Here is a 23,786-nt window from a genome sequence, read left to right on the forward strand (position 1 = left end):
ACTTCAGAGAATATATTATAACATTAAATAGTGGTTATTTTCCAATAATAAGTAATGATACATTAGTTATTTATATTATATAATAACATATTTATCCAACTGTAGACCAGGTTGTTTTTTCTAAGTATTTTGTTGTTTTTACACCTAACATGGCACCTATAATAATGTTATTGTTATGAATATATAACATAATATTTATGTAATATAAAACAAATATTTTCTAAGTAAATATTTTTCTTTGAATGCCAACAATTAACATCATTATTCATGTTAAAATGCATATTACAGTAATGTTTTCAGCTGTAATTGGCATCTATTACAGATCAGGCGTTTGGTGGGGATGCTTTATTTGTAGAAATTTATTTTCAAAACTTGTCTTTTTTCCACAAATATATACTGATAGTTATAAAATAATATATATTATAAAAAAATGTCAACAAATACAAAGTATTGTATCAATAGAGCTTTACAGAAGCTTTGTCTCCCGTTTAGCAGCGGTGTGTTTGTTTGTTTGTTTGTTTGTTGATTGAACATATACACATCTAAACATAAACAAGTAGCAGAAAAAAAATGAAAGAAAGAAGAAACTTATACAATCATTAGTGACAGTTTATTTACATGGTCAAAGGGAGTAGGAAGAAGGTGAAAACCCCTTCCCCTATCCCTAACCCCTATCCTACCCCTTATTCGTTGCATCTTTTGACTTATTTCATTATTAATAAAATAGGTAATACATTTCAATAAAAGAAAAATGGTTATTGTGGTAAAGATGACCATCGCCACAAATAATGGTATCAGTTTATTATAGCCATGCAATACCACACTTTTATTTGTTTCCTACCAGGAAGAAGTGTCTACTTAAGCCATGTGTTTATTTACTCACGTCAAGTGGATTAGGCCATTACTTGAGAAATATGCAATACATAATCGAAGTTAAGTGTACCTGGCAGCACAGTCATAGGCCAGTACGTCAGTCTCAGCAAGCAGATCTCCATCTGTCTCATGGTCGCCTCCATCGGGCCCCAGTTCAAAAAGCTGTCAAAATGTTATGAAAAGATTAAATTAAAACGCAAATAAATACAGCCTTAATTTGAAATAAGGGTTGTTTACCTTGATCTTAGCGGTATACTCTCCTCGTCCACCAAACAGGCCCAGCCCCCCCAGCAAGATGTCAGCATCAGCACAAAAGCGAATGGCTTCCACAGAGTGGGCTGAGTAGCCCCAACCGCCACCGTGACCTAAAACATCCCATATCGTTAAGACTATGCAATGTGCTGAGAGCTATAAGGTTCAGAAGCTAACACGCAATAAATCACAGCTCAAAGGAGACTGATTCATATTTCCAAGCAAACACTTACTTTCAAAGCGGTTCACCACACTGTAGTCCTCCTTGGAGTATACCTTCATCACTGCCTGTGTTTCTTCCTCAGCGTTAGCCACACCCATCTTCAACTCCTGCATAGCCGCCAAGGTGTCCAGGCAACCTGTCGACAGCAGCATACGTCCCCTTTAGCACGAAACCTTCTGGCATTCTGGTAAACGCTAACAACAGAACAGAAAACGAAGCTCTGGCATTACCAAGGATGTGTAAGGCGCCATGTGAGCGTGTCGTGGTGGCGTGTGACCCCGCAGGCAGGGCGAGCTCCGGGCTGAGGATGCTGCAACGGGCCTGGAGGTCTGTGGCGGAAGGCATTCTGGCATCTGCTATCACCGCATTGTAACACCACATCTCTCTTGAAGCTGGTAAGAACCTGATGATAGAGATGAACATGGAGATTAGTTGTCAGGTTTTTTTGAAGGAGCATAGAGTGAATATGTGGATTGGTTAGCTGCCATATATGTTTGTTACTCAAAAGATGTTCAAAAGATTAAGTTTATATGTGTTGGGTTTTAATCTTACTTTTATTACTTCAGTGCAGCGGTGGACAAACATTTGAGGTCAATGGCCACATTTCATTTTTATAACAAAGAGGTGTGCCAGGATATTTGAAGAAAAAAAAATGTTAAAGTGAGGCTATAAAATACAGTAGTATATAGTTCAGTATTTTAATAATAATGACTTCTCATTTAAAATTGTATTATGAACTGTAATAAACTGACCATGCATTTCTGTACTTATTTTATTAATAAATAAACAATCAATCAACTAATTATTATTTCATTTTTTTATTAAAAGAATAAACACATGCACTCTGCAGTTATAAATTTAGCAATTATTTAATTAAACAAATGCAAAATGCTTTTTTTTTTTAATTTTAGTAATATTCTTTATGTTTCCATACAGTTTTATATTTTAGCATTTACGATAAAATAAATGTTAAATATTTCATTTGAAAAAGTAAATATCCTTTATTTAGCTAATTTTGAGAGAAAAGCAATGACTAAATTAATGCAACAAATATTGCAGGACTCTTTTTAATGTAACTAGTGTTAATTTCGTCAACCAAAATTAATCAAAAATAATTTCGTCAACACACATTTAATAACTGGGACTAAATCAGTATGCATTTTTGACTAATGAAGATGAGATGAAAATGTCCTTCACTTAATAAAAACTAGACTAAAATCTATGGACATTTTAGTTTATAAACAAAAACAAGATTAACATTTTATGATTTTATAAAATCTTGTCTGCTAATCTGTCACATCTGTGACACTGTCATGTGACACAGCACAAACACATGGGACAGACAGGAGGGGGATTCAAGTTGAAAGGTTAAAAAAAAAAAAAAAAAAAACACGCAAATTGTAGTTATGACTTAACATTAAGCATGGAGCCATAGTAGCCACTGTAATTGTGTGTGAAGATGTTTTTCATCAAAAAGACGAGAACATTTTATGTGAAATTGTTTTTAGATCTGAAAAGGTTCAATATAATCTGCTGACAAACAAAACAATAAAAATAAAAAAATAAAAAATAAAAAATAAAATACAAGGGTGGTTGTCCTAACTAAAACTAGACTAAAACGTTGAGTTTTTGTTGACTGAAAACTAGATGAATAGAACTGCTTTTTCAGACTAAAATAAAGACTAAAATGCTAGCTTTACAGTCAACTAAAAATTGACTAAATAAAAAATGTGATGAGGTTGACGAACTGTAATAAAAAAAAATAACAAGCATGACTGAAATTGGACTAAAACTGAGACTAAATTTAAAAATGGCAGACAAAATTAACACTAAATTAACTTGTCGGGCCTGATTAAAGCAGTCTGTCATACTTTTCCCGCACCTGCATTTGGCGACAACGTTAAAATTTTGCTTAGAGTTAGAACGCTACCTGTTCAATTGATACATTTTTAATTAGAAGGTTTTTAATGGAAAATAATAGCACATAAAGTCCTGAGACTGACCTCCATATGACATCATACACAGGGTCCAGACAGAGTCCAAACCCTTGTAGGTCCTCCTGCTCAGAATCGTTGAAGGTGCGGCAGCTTCCGTCCATTTTGTTGATGAGCAAACATTTGAATGGTGGCGGCTCAGACACAGAGGAGGGCACGAGACCAATGATGTGTTTGCTGGCAAAGATCTCGGAAGTGGCCAGCACGTGGGAGTTGATGAGCGCCTCGTCGATGCGCAGGAACGTCTGATCTCCGCTGGCGCCGATCCAGGTGGCCTTTCGTCCGTATTTGGCACCGATGTTGGGCATGGGGGACGGCTTGGCATTCCAGTAGGGCATGTCAAGGATAGGTCGCCCAAGCTGCCCTTTCTGAGAGATCAATTGTGTGTTTCGGGGTTTCAACGTGACTCATGTATTGAGTTCATTGTGGAAATTGTTGTTTTCTTACCGAGAAACTACCAAAAGTGAAGACCTGCCCGTCTACGAGAAGAACAACAGTGTGGTTACTGCCTGCCGTCACTTGGACACTTGGACCCGGGAGAGCTTGGATCAGCGTTGGAGAGCCCCTACAAGGTAGAAACACGAGTTTTTGTGAATACGATATGCATTTGCATAGCATTTTTAGGTTTACAAATATGATATTTTGAGATTATGAATGGTGCACAAGAACATGAGATCACGTAAATCGTAGTAAACTAAAAACGTAGTAAATTGCTCCCGAAGTGAAGTTATTGATTAGCAATATTGCTCTTCAAAGAAAAAAACTCATTTAGAGCCTTGCCTAGAAGTGTTTTTATAGTATTACAGTAATTCAGACATTTTGGTGTTATGACCAGCTAGTGATTAACTATATTGCAGTTACCTGGAGTTTACGTCACCATGTCCAAGCTGACCATGTTGTCCATAACCAAATGTATATACATCTCCATTCTCCATCAGCACCACTGCAAGATAAAACCACAGGGGAAAACAGAAAAAAAAAAAAAAGGCATTGAATGCATCAGTTGGTATGAAACATGTTAATAATCGGAGGAGAATAAGAGTCGGCTTGTATTTACTAAGTGGCATGTGGTTGTTAAATGTAAACCGGTAGTGGTTTTACCCTGCAGTGTCCATGCAACTCAAGGAACCAACCCACAACGCTAACACATCTCCGGCTTGGGAGCGGAGAGTGCTCACCACTGAGCCAAAAGCCACCAGCTCAGCAACCAGCAGCCTCGTTGAAGGAATGGGGTTGTGAGGATTTATAAACACACAAATACGCAGTTCAAACTGGCATCCGTTACATAAGGAGACAAATTTCATCTGAGTGGAGACTGAGAGCAGCAAGAAAACAACATGCTGCGGCAAAGTTGAGACAGTGGAGTAAAATGCTCCGGTAGCCAAAACTAAGGCACAGCAACAGGGTAAATTGGTCCTAAAATGTCATATTGAAATATATGTGTACATATATAAAAAAAATGTATTAATTATATATTATTAAATAATCTATTTAAAATATATTATTATAGATATTTAAAAATGATATTGTCCTACATTGTTTTTATTTCACCACGCTGTGTGTGTCTGCTTTTGCTGCGTGTGTCTAGAAAGTATATTCTCGACACTGACTGGCTGCCGACAACGCAACACTACAAAAAGTTCACATTTTGCAAACCTCTGTCAAAAATGTTCACTTCAAACGCTTCATCCACACATTTACACCTGACAGCACAAATTTCATTGGCTATAAATGGAAACGCGCCGCCAGAAACGCCTCAGCTTACGTTCAGTCTGACAGTAGTATTAAACTTATCACTACAGTATTTGATTTTATACAAGGAGCTAAAGTGGGGCGGCACGGTGGACGAGTGGTTAGCACGTCCGCCTCCCAATTCTGAGGACTCTGGTTCGAGTCCAGGCTCCGGCCTTCCTGGGTGGAGTTTGCACGTTGTCCCCGTGTCTGCGTGGGTCTTCTCCGGGTACTCCGGTCTCCTCCCACATTCCAAAGACATGCATGGCAGGTTAATTGGGCGCTCTGAATTGTCCCTAGGTGCGCTTGTGAGTGTGGATAGTTGTTCGTCTCTGTGTGCCCTGCGATTGGCTAGCGACCAGTTCAGGGTGTGATCGGCCTACTGCCCAAAGCCAGCTGAGATAGGCTCCAGCACCCCCCGCGACCCTTGTGAGGAATAAGTGGTCAGGAAAATGGATGGATGGATGGAGATAAAGTGGAGACTGAGAAGAGTCATAGTGCAGCATCCATAGCTAAGGCACAGCCATAGGGTAAGCTCACCTTAGTTAATATTAGTATCAGAAAATACTAAATAATATACAGTAATTAAATGTTAATCTGCTCGACTAAAAACCGTAACCGTAGTGATTCATCACAATCATATTACTGATTTGACATGCTTGAAACCCTGACTGTCCATATTTAAGATTATGGTTTAAGGTTGCGAGAAGTAACCTACCTGAGTGGTGAAAACCGCAGCTGACCTGCACAGCTCGCACTTCACAGTCAAACCTGACCGCCCCGGGTGGGTAGGTTGTGATTTTACTGGCATCTTTCTCACCACGCTCACTGCTGCCATCTAAAAGAGAAGACAAAGCATCACACAAGCGGTCCTGTTTTAAGGGCAAGAGAGGGTGGCGAAAGCTGCTCAGCTCCAACTTCCAGAAGTCTCGTGTCTACACTCCTGGGAGGAACTACACTGGAGGGAAAAGGAGAGGTTGAAATCACATGCTGAGAATGAAAGAAGGGGTAAATAACAGAAGTTTCTGTCAAACAGTCCCAAAATAAAATAAAATAAAGATCTTCTGCATGAACACAACAGACTGTTTTTTGTATTAGTTTTTTTTTTTTTTTTTTTTTTTTAACTATTGGGAGAAAATGTGGTCTACGGAGAGTCTTGTGTAAAAGATCTGACTTGAGCTGTGGGAGTTGAAAAATCTGTGTCAATGCCCATGAATCACATTGAACACAAGAACTACCAACTGTTTGTGATTTACCAAACCAACAGAAGATCAGAGAATACTGGTTGGCCCTGACTATCAAAATAAATATGGACTGGCTCACGGCCCCATGACTTACCACGCAGGGCTGAAAAGTTAAGCAAGAATAAAACAGTGGTGCGCAAGAGTGTGTCAGTGATGTTGCTCAAAGCTGTTGGAAGTCAAAGGGAAAAGCACACGACTACAACGAGGGATAGCTTCCTCCTCTTCAGGAAGGATTCTAAAAATTGTCAAGCATACACAGTGGACCCTCAGAACTCTCGCTGCATCAAACATAAATTTAATGGAAATATAATTTGAAAGCTTAATGAGAACTCTGAACCTGTGGCAGCATGCAACTTTATATTAACTATATTTTAAAGTAGCATTGTCACAAAATTCACTATCATTCAATATGAAGTCAAAAAGCCTCCCAGAACACAACTTGTGTTCCACTTCCGAGGGTCCAGTGTAGTTTTTATTAAACGGGAATGGTGAAGGGGTTTCCTTCTCCCTGGCTTAAGTCAAAATAAAAAGCACTATGTGGGCAAAAAGTCTACCATAAGCGTTTGATCCGGCCCATCATGCAATTTCGTTAAAAAAACACACTTGAATGACCCCCATCAGAGAGTGAGAGAGGAAGTGGGCGGGACAGCCAGATGGGGGAAAATGAGTCAAAAAAAAAGTGGGGGGAGTGTCTCCCTGCCCGTTGAGGTAGTGTAAGACCGTAGTACCTTTGTGCTTGTCCCGTTTATGCCTTAGCGCCTGAAGGGGTCTTATTCTGGCTAGGGCTTGCTCACGCTGGTTCATTAAAATGGTACCGGGGAAAACAATGGGGCCTGGGGGAGAAAGAAACTTTCACATGCATGCAACAACGCTCACAAATCAATGGGAAACAGCACAGGATAAATACTGCTACGCCACGACCATGCACGCTCACAGAAATAAAAAAGCATGGGGGAAGTCACCAAGGCACCCAAGCTAGCGCAGCACCTTAAAGATATTTGAAATGAAAGGAGATGAACGCATTGTTTGATATTCATGCCATTCACACAATTTCTAACACTCCCTGACTCTTCATTAACGCATTTTATTCTGGATTTGCCCCAGGGCTGCCATACGTCCAGCCACACATGGCAACTCCAACTGTACCTTGGAGTTTGGAAAGTCATTACACTTACTTTGTAATACGAATGTGCATAGTGGTTAAAATGACAACCAGTTGAAATATTAGTTAATAATCACAGTTGTCTGTAATTTTAACGTAAATTTTGTATTATTTTTGTGATGGACAGGTGTGTTTGTATGTGTACCAGGAGTTCATGTGGTGTTATACAAGACAGGATTAGCCACACTGAAAAAACATACTGGGGAAAAAGAAAAAAAAAAAAACAACAGAATAAATTCAAGATTTATTTATTTTTGAAAATTAAGCCTTTGCACTGGAATTCTTGTAAAATACAATGTCATAAAATGTAGACTTTTTTTCTCTGAATATTAGAAATATTAATGCTATTAAAGTTTGAGTTTCTCTCCTAATACTAAAATTAAATAAAAAGGAAATATTGACTTTATTCTAGGAGAGGTCTGACCTAATATAACAACTTTCTCATAGATTTACATATGGTAATATTATGACTTTATTCTAGGAGAATTATGAGAAATTTATTTCTTGTAATATTGCTAAAATTTCTCCGGTAATAATAGGAATTTATTCTAGTAAAATTTCACTTTAATCTTGTAAAATTTTTATTCTTTTTCCCTGCAATATTACTTCAGTCTTTCAAAATTACAATTTTTTTATAAGATGATTTTTAGTCTGTTTGTTTTTTGTTTTTTTATCTCCAACTTCCAAAAACGTTCTGACCTCATTCATGCAAATTACAACTACTTGTAATTTCCAACTTTATTATATTTTAATATGTTGTAAAAAAAAAAAAATCTTACCAGATTCTTGCTTAATTCATTTTCTCCTGTCTGAATTTTGGGTGTTTGTGTTTTTCTTTTCTAATATTGCAACTTAATCTTTTATTTATTTAAAAAAACAAAAACAGGAAACCACAAACAATTCCAACTTTAGGCTTGTAGAATTCTATTTTATTCTTTATATTTTGATTGATTCACGTAAAATGTAGCTCCCCCCCCTTTATATAGATATATATTTTTACCATACTTTCATAAAATTCTATTTTATTTCTCTAAGAAATTAAATTTTATTCAGTTAAATACAATTGTATTATCTTAATTCTACAAATTTAGTCTCAAAATAATATTCGTTTTTGAGTTTTCAGTGTGGCCAAAATACTATTACTTTTTAAGGCAGGCCAATCTGCACATAATTAAAAAACAACAAAATCCCTAATGAACCGCCATAGTTCTTAAGGGAAATTTTAGACAGATTGACTAAGATAAATGGATGGCCCCCATCTGTCTTAACCTGATTCCTACCTCGTCCCTCCTCCAGCCTGTGTCGGCGGTTGATCCTTTGCCGTTTCTCCTCCTGACGGATCTGAATGTGCTCCTCGATGTTCACTCCTGGAGGGGGGGGAACAGGCACAGCTGATAACAAAAAAAAGGGAGGGGGTGCGAGGGGCGCAGCCAGGCCAGACAGATGCAGGATGGGAGAAGGAGGAGCAGAGCAGAACAAAACAAGACACACATCAATGAATGAATGATGATGGAGAGACGCAATGGACTAACAATGACTCAGCTCAACACGAGAACAAAATGGGTGACACAGGCACATGGAATGCAACAGAAAAGCAACAGGCAAGGCAGTGTGTGCGGAACAGACTCAAAAATAACATAGTTTTCTCTCATCCTTGTTCAAAGAATTCCTGTGAACCTGCATACATACTCCTGAAACCTGAAAAATCACCTTTAAACACCTTATATAACAAGTAGATGAATGAGAGTTAACCATGCTTATCATGTAAGTAAGTACATGTAAGAGGGACATCTTGTGAGTGAAAGGTAATTTTGCGGGACAGGACAACAAATGCTCTTCTACACTGCCTGTAAAAGACGTCCTTTTCCTGCCGTTGTGCGCAAATGTCACCAACATGCAATGGATGGAATTGACCCGGCTATTTTGTAATATTATTATAAACTCATTTTCAACAAGTTGTTTGCAAAATTGTGATTTTTTTTTTATTATTTTATAAATTATTTTTACCTTTTTATGTAGCGTACTCTATGTATTCATACATCTTTAAACATTAACAACATGATGCTCTTGAGAATTTTTTTCTGACTTTTTTTTCTTGTGTAAAATTGTAATATACCTTTATTAGGCATAAATTAAATATTACTTTTTTAATATTCGAGCCTCAATTTTAACATTTCATGATTTTTTTAATGAAATTATGACTTCTCATATTCTGCCTTAATTTTTTTCATGTATTATGTATTTAATAGTGTAATGTGTAATGTGGTTGAACTCTCACAGAGTTGCAGCAAAGGTGACTAAATGTGGGATCTACTGCGCCAAATTTCACGGATCTGTTAAAGAGGCTCAAGTGTTACAAGGTGAGAAAAGGGCATTACCTAGAAGTAGATCCAATGGGATCATCTCTTTGACTGCATCAAAGATGCCTCTCTGCCGAGCCTCCTGACCATCCAGTTCCCTGGCACAAGCCTTGCAGCAACCGCATGCCGAGCAACCAGACTCTCCCGACCCACAGCCACAGATGCTGGTAAACAAAAACAAAAAAAAAAAAAACAGTTGCAAATGTAATTTCAAAGATGAGAAATATGTACAATCTGTGTCATCTTACCCTCCTGGTACTCTATCAGGCCTCCCACTGCTGACACAGCTGGCACCGTAGCCCGTGCAGTCGCCGCACACGGTGCAAACCATGCATTGGTCCAGCTTCCACTTGTGCATGCCAGACTGACACATCATGCTCTTCTCTTCCTTCTCCTCTAGCTCGTCCTCCAGGTCCTCGTCCATGGCGGTGGCCATGTTTTCCACGCCGAACGCTGCAACAGATATGCCAAGGAAGCAAGTTAGCAATATCAAAGAAACAATTATGCCAATTATGGTGAAAATAAATATTTATTTTAAATTTGATACATCGCAGAGAATAGTATTTACGCTCTGGGCAAATTTGCCAAATGTCAATCAAATGCCACTTCTATGATATGGAAAAATGGATGGTACTTCATCTAGCATCGAAAATACATTTTCAGGGTGCAGGAATGGCTAGCTAGCTAGCTAGCTAGCTAACTGTGCATCCGCAATTGTGCTGGATAACCACTGATGCGAACACGGGCATTCAAGTTCTTCTATAGAGTGGGAGGTTCAACTAATGCCGGACTCCAAAGTGCATCATCGGGCCCTGTTTGAGCCACACCCAAAAGGGAAACTGAAATAATCTCCATAATCCAGAACTACTTTATACATAGTTGGCAGCAGTTAATCTTCAACCATGTAAAATGTATTTAGAAACAAATCTCTGAATTCACTTTACTAGGTGATTGTTTTATTTTCCCCACCTTTCCCAGCCTGGCTCATGGCCCCTGTGTCTCTGCCACACTGGCCTTTGTTGTTTACCCCGAATGTCCACACCTCCCCACTCTTGGTCAGGACGCATGTGTGGGCCTTTCCCATTGCAACCTGGGTGACGACGTGGCCTTTCAGGTCGGTCACCTGGCCTGAGGAGAGCAGACGGTGATGATGGTAAGACAAGGGAATTAATAACGAAAAACAGTGTGAATATAAGAAACACTGAATGGTACAGTCTTTGTTTAAAGTTACATTTTAACATTCTGAACTGTCATATAAGAGTGTCGAGAAGTCAGTGGACATACGTGTTTAATTTAAATCTGATTAGGCTAATAAGTTTTTACTCAGTTAAAAAATTGGTTCTCCCCATTCATTGTAATTAATTAAAATGTCATTACTCCATTCAAGCCTCATCCAAAGATCACAATTTCTTTGTTTTTTAATAAAGATATCAACATATTGTAAAATATAAACTATTAAGATATTTAAAAAGAGTGTAAAAAACACATCCACACACACACACAGTAGTATTTGTGTTGACATGTGCATTTATAAAGTGTGACCAAGTGAGTGATGTCATGAGTTTTGACTCAAGCATTCTGTTAGCATTTTCTCCATGCTCTTTGCAAGTGTCTCAATTTTAGATTTGTGTGTTTGACTGTTGGTCCTGTTCAGTAGACGGGTCACTCTCCTTTATTTTCACTTCAGTCAAGCGGCAGTGTATCTGAGTCTATTACGTACGGTAATTCAAATTTTGACTCACAATGAAAAAATAAAAATAAATCAACCAAGACAATGGCTCGTAAGTGGACAGACTTGTAAGTTGGGGCACTTGTAAATCAACATACCTTTGTAATGTGTATAATACAACAATATAAAAATAAAACAAAAATCTGTTTAAACTTCAAAATACTACCCTACAGGGGCATTTGACTTTGGGGGTTCCACTGTGTTTTTATTGCCGATTAACTCACAAGTGCTGTCGCTGTAAATGGCGTCCTTTCCGAACATGTACAGCTCGCCGTCTTTGGTGACGATGCTGCTGCTGCCGTTGTTGCACGCCGTGTACACCGCCATCTTGGTCTCTAATTTGATCATCTTCTTCGGCTTGTAGGGTTTGGGCTGTCGCCGGCTTTTAGCTGCGCAGGGTGGCAGGGGAAATAACACATCACATTAATTCTGTTATCTTGCAATCTGAGCCCTAACTAAATAAATGTGGACATCTCTCATACTGGACTCTCCATCCTCTCCTTTGCTCGCAGAACCGGTAAAGAAAACGCTTCCGTCTTCGGCCACTAACAATGCGTGGGAGCCATCGTGGCCGACGGAGAACTGAAGGATCTTGGGAGATTTGGTGACAGGAAGTTCCACCCATTTTCCAGCGGAAGGGCCTCCTTGCTTTATACCCAGGCTTTGATACTTTCCTGTGTAGTAGATCTGGCATGGGAGGATAAGCGAACACAAGTGAAAAACTGTAGTATTAATAAATTTAAAAAGATATATATTCAGGACTTCGGTTTCTCTGAAGGGTGTGTGCGCAGGTCATATGTCTATGGGCAGGTACTTAGAAGTGTTGCAAGACAGGCTGACCCTTGTCCAATCGGGTCCAAAGAAATGATCAACAACCAAGCTGGCCTCTTGTTATCTGGCGAGGCCTCACACTGTGTCACACCCACTGCACAGAAGCAACCAGCTACGCCTTGCCCACACCCCTGCCTAACAACATACTCGGCATCGACTCCTGTTTGTATGAAGAAAGTGTTTCTCAGCCTCTTTATCCCTGTAACATTAGGTAGACGTGCATCTAATTAAGCCCTAAATAGATAGAAAGGCTAGGTCATCTCTACTATTTTGTGTGTTGATCAAATCAATCTGACACTTTTTGATTGTGTGGGTAGACTGAACGATGTGGTCAGTGAGTGTGTGACTTAAATAATACATGATATTCACTCTCACCTTCCCAGAGGCAGTTTTCATCAGTGCAAATTCCCTGCCAGCTCCAAGCAACGCCGCCTCCTCATCAAAGCCCGTGCCTGTGACATCAACACAGTGTTTTGAGTTATCGCCTCATGGGCTCAAGATAGTTTCTGGCCAACACACACTACAACTACAGTGAGATACATACTGTATTTCCTTCATAGTGGACTAGACTCTAATCGACTGCATTTACAAATAACCACATGTAGCATCAGCTTGAATAAACAAATCCCTCCCTCAAATAGACACTTATCATATTGTAATATATGCACTTTAATGAAGCATAATCATCTGTAAAATAATCAAACTCTAGGAATGTTCTGATTAGGGTTTTATGCTAACGATTCCAATACCAATCATCCATGCGTGAGATCGGCTGATTCCAATTCTGACATTGGTCACATGGATTATCAATATATTTTTTTCAATTTTAGAGTTGATCATTGTATATCCAATATACACATTACATTCCTTTATTGTACAAAAATGTGGCATTACTTCAAATTGACAATGCAGAAAATGCAACAACATATGTTTGATTCAGTTACTGATTTGGTCTTAACGTGCAGTGTTAAAAGGGGAAGTCAACCCAAAAATGTTGTTTACCACATAATGTTGTATGCACACCCTCTAGTCTTAACACAACATTCTTATTAATACTGTGTTCATGGAATATGAATTAAGCAGCAAAATTCCCCCGTTTTTATGCATACCAGGAACGGCCATTTTCCCACTTGCTGTCGCCTGAAAATGACATCACAGTTGCCCAGTACTCAGGTAACAAGCAAACTTGGCTCATCTATTTTTCTGAGTTTGGTGATGTGACATTTATGAGCTCCAAGCCATGATTGGTTATTACCTGAGCACTGAGCAACTGTGATGTCATTTTCAGTCAAAAGCAAGTTGCAAATGGCCGCCCGCTGATGGATAGAAACGGATGGATTTTGTGGCTTATTTTATAGTCCACAAACACAATGAATGCCGTGTTTAGACTACTGGGGTTGACTTCCCCTTTAAGTGAAGGGAGAAATGATGCTACACTGCACACAGGCTGGTCTCTAGTTGGGTGTAGGCCGCAAAGTATGAGCTGCTGATTATTTGTGACCGGCACTGAAAGGTATTGATCGAAATATGTTGATCAAGTAGTTTTCCAGGGAAATCTGGCAATAATGATCAGTAGCTGATCAAGTGGGGCACCATTAATTGAATGTGATCGCTCAACTATGTACTGTGCATCCATGGTTTATACTGGACCATAAGTTCAATGGCTCCACCACGCCCACGACTCTCATGAGGATAAATGGTTCAGATAATGGATGCAAGGATGAATACACCAGTAATGCTAATATTGTACAATGCAGTTGAAACAGTAATAATAAGCATATACTAGAGTACTCTCAACACCATAGACCCCAGACCCCGCTCCAGCCACTATATCGTCACCCTCTTAAAATAATTGCCCAAGTTATTTTATTTTGCCTAAATCATCTCCTCATGATGCAAATGTTTAAAAAAAAAAATTGTGTTTCCTGAAAAATCTGAAAAAAAAAATGACTTGGGGCGATTATTTTAAGGTGTGGATATGAGAAAATAAGGTTTATTTGAAAACACCGTCACGTCAGTTTAGCATAAACTCACTGATGATGTGCAGATCCTTCTCAAGGTCAAAGAGGGAGATGCCACAGGCGTGCAGACACTTCCTCGCCAGTTTCAGCTGCAGTTCCTGTTGCAGACTTGGATCGGAGCTCATAGTATAGATGCGCACCACAAAACCGTCCTGCTAAAGGAACACCACACGATAACGCACTAGCTTGTTTTACAGTCATTTGATTGCTGACACTCATAATGCCGCTGAGCACACGTATTGCATGTTTTAAGTACTATTTAATAAGGTTGTGCAATTAATCGAAATTCAATTACAATTTCAATTACACTACACAAAAAAAAAATCAGCAAAACCATAAAACAGATTACTAATACAAATTTTTCAGTTGTTTAAATTTATACATTTGCACCTTTTTAAATTTTAAAATAACTAATTTAATAAATTTTGCTTCATCCAAAAGGAACTTGCATAATTAAGTGTTCAAAAATTTTTATGTCTTAATATTTCTTTTGTTTTTTACTTTTAATCATATTCTTATTTTGTATCCAAAAAAAAATGATCGTCCGACTGCAGTGCCCATGCTGCACTCCAACTTCAAGTTCAAGTTCTTGCAAACATAAATAAATAAATAAATATTATTATAAATATATCCATCCATTTTCTTGCCCGCTTATTCCTCACAAGGGTCGCGGGATTATAAATATATATTATTATATATTCTATTTGATCCAAAAGGAACTTACATAATTACAGTGTTTCTAATTTTTGTAATTGGTCTTAATTTTTTTCTTGTTTTGTACAAAAAAAAAAATACATAGGGGCCTATTCACTAGGGCTGGGAATCTTTGACTGTCTCACGATTCGATTCGACTGCGATTTTTGGGTCTACGATTCGATTCAGAATCGATTTTTGATTCTCGATTCAAATGATTTTCGATTCAAAATTATTTGATTGACAAATGATTTCTGCCTCAATTTACAGATATGCGCAACATTGTCATGATCTACTCCAGTCTGCCTTGCAAGACAAAACGACAAATAGAGACCTTTAAAGTGTCTTTTTTTTGTTTTTTTTTTTTTTGTTTTGTTTTTGTTTTTTTGTTCAAACGTTTATTAATTTTGTATTGTAAGTGCCTTTTTTCCACAAAAACAGCATGTGGGCTACAACTGCCATTTCCCCTTCTTCTTCATTTCTAATTTAAATCAAATTGATTTTTAGATATTAATATCGATTCGATTCGATTAATAAATGAGAATCTCGATTCTTTTATGAATCGATTTTTTGGCAGACCCCTACTATTCACTAAATGTTTGCGTCGCCTTTGCACGGCGCTAACTGTTTAAAATGGAGCTATCCGGGGAGCGTCTAATTCACTAAACACGCACAGATAGGGAAATCCGTCACTAAGTGCGCAGCCAACCAGATTGCGCCACGGTCCACCGGTGTTATTTGCGCGTATGTAAATTAGGTAATTTACATACATTTGACGCAAAATATGCCCACTCCAATGCAAATGAGACTCATTGATATGCAGCGTCTAATTCACTAACGCCAGCGCAAATAGCCACACAGAGTTTGTGTGACGCAAATAAAATTTTTAGAACGCATGTATTAACCTGACGCAAACTCGATCCCGGGATCATGACAGCAGTGCATGGCACGGTGCAACGTCGCTCTCTGGCTGTTCACGCAGAGAGCGAGAGCGAGAGAGAGTGCGAGCGAGAGAGAGAGAGAGAGAGCGAGAGAGCGAGAGAGCGAGAGAGCGAGAGAGCGAGAGAGCGAGAGAGAGAGAGAGAGAGAGAGAGAGAGAGAGAAAGGGACATTCCTCAATGTTGGTTTAGGACAACGTAACCCGGGCTGATCGGCAATGGCGGGGAGGCATTTTACGAATATTTTTACGTGCTAGATGCATACTGTACGGCCAACGCCAACCTCTGAAAATATATTTCTAAAAAACGATCGCACCAATAATTTGTACAAAGAATGAATGACACCGTTGTCGTCCTCTCTGCTCTGTACAGCTTAATGGCGCTATAAACGCTTACTCTCGGTCCAAGCTCGGTTTCTGATAATGTCATCTTTCTCGCAACTGTTACTATAACAACCATGTTCTTGGCGCAAATCCATTTCCATGTGTTGTAAATCAGGTGCAAATTTGCTCCAAGCTGTCAGTTTTGTGGGCGTGTTTGCGCGTTTGTATGATTAGAGCAAAATCCTTAGTGAATAGGTGGGTAACTGGGCGCAGACTGCGGGTGCAGTTGTGGTGCAATATTTCGCGCTATTACCGAACGCAGCGCATTCTTAGCGAATATACCCCATAGTCGTTTGAATAATCGTGATTTCAATTATTGCCAAAATAACTGTGATTATTATTTTTTTTCCAGAATTGAGCAGCCCTACTATTTAATATCCTTAACCTAAGGGAAGTTAACTGCTATGTTATAAAACTAAATACAACTAAAATAAAGTAAAACTATTCATGCTTTGAAGATGCCCAACACATAATAGATAGGAAACATGAGAGTAATGTGTTCTGTCGGTACTGCTGGAATGAAAGTGCATGTTATCTTGTACAGTGAAATAAGTTTATCTATATTAGCATCTGCTGGGGAAAATGTTCAATTTTCAATCTAATTAGAATGTGTGTTTGTTCTCTGAAATCTTTATCTTTTAGACTTTGCTCTCAAACCTTATTAATTAAATCAAAACAATAAAACACAGCTCTGCACCTATATTAATGGCAATAAATCTCAAGATTTAGCAGACAGCGAGGGATATGAAAAATAATTTACCATATGCGCAGCAGCCCTCTTGATTTGCTTCCCCAAAGCTGCTCCCTTGTTGGAAGCTGTACTGCAATGGCAGTTATATGATTTCACATGGTCCCCTCCCCCCACCTGCATCACAGCGCAGTGTTTATGTGCTTATGCAGATAGCTTCTGACATTAAACTCTGGCAAATACGCAAGCACGACCCTCGTCGCTGTGCTAAGCGCTCTCTCGGTATAATAAATGACAGCATTATACGAGAAGAAGCTTCGTACAAATGTAAAGAGCTTTTGACTGCTGGGGAATTTAAAAGTGATTCAGTGTGATTCATAATAAAGTACTTGTTTATGTCTGGAATTCATTATAGATGTTGAGGAATTCCCATGTAAATGACTTGGAGAATGTTAAGACTTACATCTTTGCAAGCTGCTATTTGGTTGATGTGCTCGCCGTCCGTGAAGAGTATGTTCTGTCCATCTGAGTGTTGACCTGAAGAGAGGAACATGACTGTCAAGATTCACTATTTATCGCATGTGCTACTTTAATCAATCTTTCTGTCGATGACTGCAAAATCAATAGTCTTCTTACGTCAACGAGAAGCAAAAAACCTCAGAATGTACAATACATGGGGGACTGGCATCAAATAAACTCAACTCAAAAACAAACATACAAAGTGCTATTCATAAAAGTAAAAATCCAAAGACAGTTAAGCAAGTAAACAAACATGTCAGCACCTGGCATGGTGACAGCCCCCTCAGGCTCCAGTGTCTCCGGATTGATCTTGATGGCTGACAAACTGTGGTTACCTGTGTCCCGGTACAGCAAGTAGCCCTAAGGGACAAAACAAATGTGCTGCTCATTTTTACTCTCAAAACAATTATCACTAATGTAGGCTTAGTAAGTATAAATTCTTGATGCGGTTTAGCTGAAAACATTTTACACCCCAATATGTAGTTGCCGAGTCAAACTCATGAGCTGAAATTACTTGCGCGAAGCCCAACCACGACCTCTTCTCTGTTCGATTCCTGATGCGAGATGTGGAGTTGTAAACATGACCCTGAGGAAAAGATATAGAAGTCATACATCAGCAAAAAAAGCCCACATACAAGCCAACACTTGATGCATAAAAAGGGAATAAATAAATTTGAATTTCAGGCAGTTTTAAGTATGGGAGAACCTCTAAAGTTGAATGAGCAGGAAATTAAACTTGTTGCGACGCCGGAGAACGTTTACACACGTTTCTGCCTTGTGTCGGAAAATAATTTTCAATAGAATTTAGGTCAGTAATCATCACAATGATTAACTAAATTGTTGCTCTTTTGTATGTTTTTGGGATACCACCACATAAAGGAAACGTGATGACAAACTACAATAAAAGCAAATCTCATGAGATTTCAACTCTGTGAGCAACTATGAGATATATATTTCTGCTTAGTCTCAATACAAAAGGCCACTGATAGCTGAGGGAAATTAGATAACCATGGGTTAAGGAATGGAACAACAATTTCACTGTTAGAAAGCTGCTGCATTTGTCTCTGTCTAGGCATCTCGGGACAGATGGTTAAAAATACTATAAAAGCAAACTTCACGAAGACAGACAAAAACATTTTGTGATTGTTAACACAGAACAGAATGGCAAAAAGAAAGCATGACAATGACAGTAGAACAGCAAATTGAACTTGCCACGTAGGAAAGCACTCTGCATTTCTGTCCTGACTTCTCGATATGACTACTAAAAATGCAAATCTCCTGAGACTCCACTCAGTCAGCAACAAAAGGATGAACAATCTCTACTCATTTTTTATTTTTTTTCACATAACCATATAACAAAAATGTAAACTTATTTTTTGCATTTATTTATGGTTATGAGCATCTCTGTTCAATTGCAAAAAAAAACAAAAAACAAAAAAAACGTTATCAAGTGGTTATGGAGTCTCACAGAAGATTTTTCTTTTTTTCTTCTTTATTTTACAGGTACAATTGTGGAACTTCTTTTTGGTGTCACGTACCCTGACAGTGCCGCTGTACCCCGAGCCCACTTTGTAAAGTCCGTCCTTGCAGAGCAGGTAGAGAAAGGAGCCATCGGTCTGCAGGAGGCAACGCTCGTCCTCATCGATGGTCACGCCTTTCAGCACCCATTTGCTCATCAATGCCGCACGTTTGATGCCGTTCCCAAACCAGTCCTGGATTTGGATCTTTCCCACCAAAACTGCTTGCACGCTTCTCTGCAGGGCGTTCAATATGGTGGGCACCTAAAGGAATCACATGTGTGAGTAAAGCTTATAGAATGCATGACATTGGCCCTTTAGTGACATAATTGGGAGTTATTATGGGAAGCAAGTGATGCTCCTGGCGCTGCTGATGACTCGTTTAAATAGTATTACGACCTGCAGTGTGAGTTTTCCCTCGTCTCATTGAGCTCAACATCACATTACCACGGCAGTTATAGCACACACACACACACAAATGTGCGGTGTGCAGAGGCACACACTTCCCGCCAGCCTGCTTCTGTGATGACTCAGCATCGTCAAAGCTTTAAAGTCAAGAACCCAGAAGGAAAATACAGCTTGTACAAGTAGTCTGTTGGCGGGAAACTGACACTATATTAGGTAAACCTAGACAATCTAATTGGATCCAATACAAAAGCAAAAAATAAATAAATAAATCTTTAAAAGTATAATAATGCTCAATTTTGATTGATGCCGTCAGACTGTTTATTAAAATTGTTTATTGTGAACCACTGTATCAATGGCATTTTAAAGTAATCAGTTGTTTTGGTTACTTAAATACATCCATGGCTAAATTACAAATGCAGAACAAAATATTAAAATCTAGTTTGTGCTCTACTTAGTGCCATTGTAGTCATCTTCAAATGGGCAGAATTTTTTTTTTTCTTTTTTTTTAAATACACACATTAGGGTACATTTAGGGGTAGCTAATGTTAAAGTCAGGGAGTATGACTAGCGCAGGTATGGCTGAGAGACTGTATGTATTGAACTGCAGATGGAAGAAGTCATTCGGAATAGTCCAACCACTCATTTTCTACCGCACTAAACTGGCAAATCCAAGATGACTTTGACAAACAGATTTCACTTTCACACCTATGGACAATTTTCAGCCTCCAATGAACCTAACATGCATGTTTCAAGAATGTGCGAGGAAGTCTTGAGAAATACGGTATAAAGCTAAAGATGCAATCAGACGAGAGAGAGAGGACCAGTGTCTTGGCAAAACAGAAGAAGTCATCAGGAAGGGTAAACTAATTAGTGAGGGGACTGCTTGCCGGCTGACATTTTCCCAAACTCAATTTGGTCTGTCCATATTGCTTAAAAGAAATGCACAAAGGAGTTGCAGTGATGTTTTCTGTAATGACTTGTAAACAAACAAACATAACACTTCCTCACTGTTGCTGGTTAACGAAATATAAATTTTCCAACTACAGTAGTGCCTTGCGATATGAGTAACCTGACTTTAGGAATATTGAGATACGAGTGATCCGTCAGCTGTTGTTTTATTTTTTTTGCTTTGACTTGCAGGCGCAAAGTCATGGAGTAGCATGGTAATGGAGAAAATTAAAGTCATATCTCAAGACACCACTATTGGCCAGTCACCTGTATCGTCTGGCAAGCGTGGCTGCCATTGTTGGTGAGGATGGCGGAGACAGCCTGCAGAATCTTGCCGGTGTCCCCCCAGGATACCACCAGACTGAAGAGGCAGGCACAGGACAGGGCAGTGATGGCCTGTCCCGTCGGGTCATTGGGGCCCGTGCTTCGGACTGTGGTCTCCAGCAGCAGCTGGAAAAGGGATTCTGGAGGACAACATGTATTCAATGAACGTTACGTTCCGCGAGCTATTACATGCTTGCTTTAATACAACCAGTATAACAAAAACAAAAACAAAAAAAAACACATTTGGATGCAGTTTTTCTTGATAAACCATGCATACATTTCTCCTTCTAAATGCCACAGGTACACTTTAAGATGTCAAATTACAAAGATTTTCTTGCGCACCAGTTCTAAATGGCAAAATATTGAGATCTCACTAAAATTGAAAGTCTGCATTAAGTACAGAGTAAATTCTGTAGAGTAAATTTGACTCTATTCAAAGAGGGACCAAATAGACTCAATTTTAGAGTAGACTGATATTTACACTAGGAATGGAGTAAAATAAGTCACTCAAGGGTTGAAGAACAAACTCACGACCTTCAGTTTGGGAGACTGCCACACTACCATCTGAGCTATACCCCTCCCTACTGCTTATCTCCAAGAGGAGACCAAACGCATTGTTTTTGGTCTTTTGGAGTTCCGAAGATGCCAGCTGACACGAGCGATATACTAACAGCAGGAGCTGCGTGGCTCAGGGAGTAGATTGGCTGTCTCCCAAACTGAAGGTCCTGAGTTCGTTCCTCATCCCATGTGACTTTTATTTTTTTTTCAATTCTTTATTTTATTCTTCCAAGTGTAACTATTACTTTAAAACTTATTTTATTTGGTCCCACTCTAAATAGAGTCACATTTACACAGAATTTACTGTGTAGTAAATGCTGCTGGATGACACCTTGTTTTTATGACAGTTGGGCTAATACATTTATTACCATAACTCATTCACTCCCAGCCATTTTTACTAAAGCACCCCCTTTGCTCCCGGCTGTCTTACTGGATTTTGACTGATTTTGCAAGGCCCACAGAATATTGTGGTCTATTGCTATAAAAACATGGAACCTACCAAAAGAAAGATTAGAGTCTCTTCTTTCATGAAAAAAAGTATATCTATCTTTTCCTGTTTTGTAGCAATTAGCATTAGAATATAGCTAAGTTTCATCATTATTCACAAATCTGCTGAGAATTGTGGGGAAACAGCTTGTTTTCGTCATGGCCCTGGCTGATCTATTATACTCTGCTGCCACCTGCTGCCCGTTTTTGTAATTAGTACCATTTTTCACCCATTCTGTGCTGTTGGGAGGCGGCATCAAAGGCTTCTGTATGCTCTAGCATAAAAAAAAACAATAAAAAAAAAAAAAACGTATAAATACGTCTTTGGGACACTTAATACATTTAAAATAGAATGTATTTATATGTTTTTGAGAGCAAATGAGTTAAACATTGTCAGTGGTCCATAAACATTAAGCAACAACTTATTCAATTTAATTTCATTTCAATAAGGTAAAGTTGATGTAAACTGGCATTCAATTTTAAGATGAAGAAATGCCATAACATTTTGTGACACATTCATCTCAAGCACTGTTAAAAACACACTAAGCTATTTTTTAACAAATATAAAGTTGCAGGCTGTGGTCTGTACACACAATTAAAAGATAAAAAATAAAAAATAAAAAATCGCCACACTATGAAAGCACAGATACACCACAGGTTACACTGTGGCATAAAATTACAACACAGGGTCAATACACACACTTTATCCCAATACAAAATATTTCCCTCATTATTTCTCCAACATCAATGAGCACTCCTCACCTAGCACGTCGGGAGGCTCAGTCTGGAAACCCTCAGGCTGTTGCCCCTGCAGCATGTCCAACAAGGCCTGAAGACTGCGCAGGCACAGCGAGGGGTGCGAGAAGCGTGTCTCCTTTATCAGCTCAAAGACCCCACACAGGCCGATACCGATGATCTACGGGCACAGACAAATCAGAGCAGAAAGCTAAACTAGCTATAGGCTACTGTTCATACCGTTTCATTCTTAAATTATTTATTTAACTCTCGGTCTAAACTTAAGCCTGGTTCACACGGCAGGAGAATTGGCCCGATTTTAGCCCCGAATTTCCCCTCCCGACAATCGTAAGGACGCGCCGAGATGCAAGCGATAATCTTCACAGATAATCGTGCCGTGTGTCTTGTCACCACACACGGCGCCTCCCGATATCGGACCCCCGACTTGACATCGGGCATATCCAACATGTTGGATTTTTTGGCCTGACTTCGCTCCGTGTAGATGATTGACGGTGACATGCAGCCAATCAGAAAGCGAGCCAGCGAGGAAGCCGGTGGTGAATCCAAAATCAAAAAAGTCATTACGCAGCAGAAAGTCCGTGCTGGCGCTATTACACTCTTTTTATTTTATATTTTTTAAATTAATTATTATTATTATCATTTTATTTTTTTATACAAGCACACACATTCGCCACAAATAAACGTGGTCTCTGGGTGGGACGCCAACCCGCGCCGCCAGCACCGAACAGAGGGCAAGCGATGTCTCGCCAGTGCCAATTTACACTCCTTTAAACAACACCTTTTCTTTTTATGCCGCTTTTTAGGCTGAAAACCAGGATCGACTCATGTTGACGACTCGGAAGCCACGTTTAATCTCGAGAGGTTTTGCGAGACTTCCCGTCACATTCTTGAATGAACTCGGCTCGTGTGGAGTGTGTTGATTGTGCAGTGTGGCCGCACACCACGCATGGTACGTTCAAAACTGGAACTCCCGTGATTTTTTCTCTTCACGTGTGGGGTCTGTCAAAGATTGGAAATCGGCCGACAATTTTAAAATCTTGCCGTATGAACCAGGCTTCACACGCCCAATTATAGCATTTATAAAAATATCCTCTGGTGTACTTTTGCAATCACCATTACGAGTTTGTGTATCGCTCCCATTTGAGAAC

At 39.1% G+C, this 23,786-nt stretch overlaps 1 protein-coding gene across 20 annotated transcripts in view; it reads right to left on the reverse strand.

Annotated features, from left to right (window-relative positions):
* Positions 1-23,786, reverse strand: part of mycbp2 (MYC binding protein 2) — an 84,108-nt gene that overhangs the window by 46,564 nt on the left and 13,758 nt on the right. For 12 of the 20 annotated variants that reach the window (XM_077537205.1, XM_077537203.1, XM_077537194.1 and 9 more), the window contains exons 4-26: positions 22,645-22,798; positions 20,782-20,978; positions 19,180-19,422; positions 18,156-18,227; positions 17,905-18,001; positions 17,586-17,659; positions 14,434-14,575; positions 12,775-12,851; positions 12,051-12,255; positions 11,793-11,957; positions 10,809-10,967; positions 10,088-10,292; positions 9,858-10,003; positions 8,760-8,870; positions 7,046-7,150; positions 5,792-5,911; positions 4,204-4,285; positions 3,790-3,907; positions 3,352-3,710; positions 1,579-1,751; positions 1,359-1,484; positions 1,111-1,238; positions 944-1,035 (exon numbers count right to left, since the gene is read on the reverse strand). In XM_077537205.1, the coding sequence (XP_077393331.1) occupies positions 944-1,035; positions 1,111-1,238; positions 1,359-1,484; positions 1,579-1,751; positions 3,352-3,710; positions 3,790-3,907; positions 4,204-4,285; positions 5,792-5,911; positions 7,046-7,150; positions 8,760-8,870; positions 9,858-10,003; positions 10,088-10,292; positions 10,809-10,967; positions 11,793-11,957; positions 12,051-12,255; positions 12,775-12,851; positions 14,434-14,575; positions 17,586-17,659; positions 17,905-18,001; positions 18,156-18,227; positions 19,180-19,422; positions 20,782-20,978; positions 22,645-22,798 (3,350 nt within the window). The remainder of the gene's footprint in view (positions 1-943; positions 1,036-1,110; positions 1,239-1,358; positions 1,485-1,578; positions 1,752-3,351; positions 3,711-3,789; positions 3,908-4,203; positions 4,286-5,791; positions 5,912-7,045; positions 7,151-8,759; positions 8,871-9,857; positions 10,004-10,087; positions 10,293-10,808; positions 10,968-11,792; positions 11,958-12,050; positions 12,256-12,774; positions 12,852-14,433; positions 14,576-17,585; positions 17,660-17,904; positions 18,002-18,155; positions 18,228-19,179; positions 19,423-20,781; positions 20,979-22,644; positions 22,799-23,786) is intronic. The other 8 variants (XM_077537207.1, XM_077537193.1, XM_077537188.1 and 5 more) reach the window with 6 other exon arrangements.

The sequence above is a fragment of the Festucalex cinctus genome, chromosome 11 (genome assembly GCF_051991245.1).
Source record: "Festucalex cinctus isolate MCC-2025b chromosome 11, RoL_Fcin_1.0, whole genome shotgun sequence".
Lineage (NCBI taxonomy): Eukaryota > Metazoa > Chordata > Actinopteri > Syngnathiformes > Syngnathidae > Festucalex > Festucalex cinctus.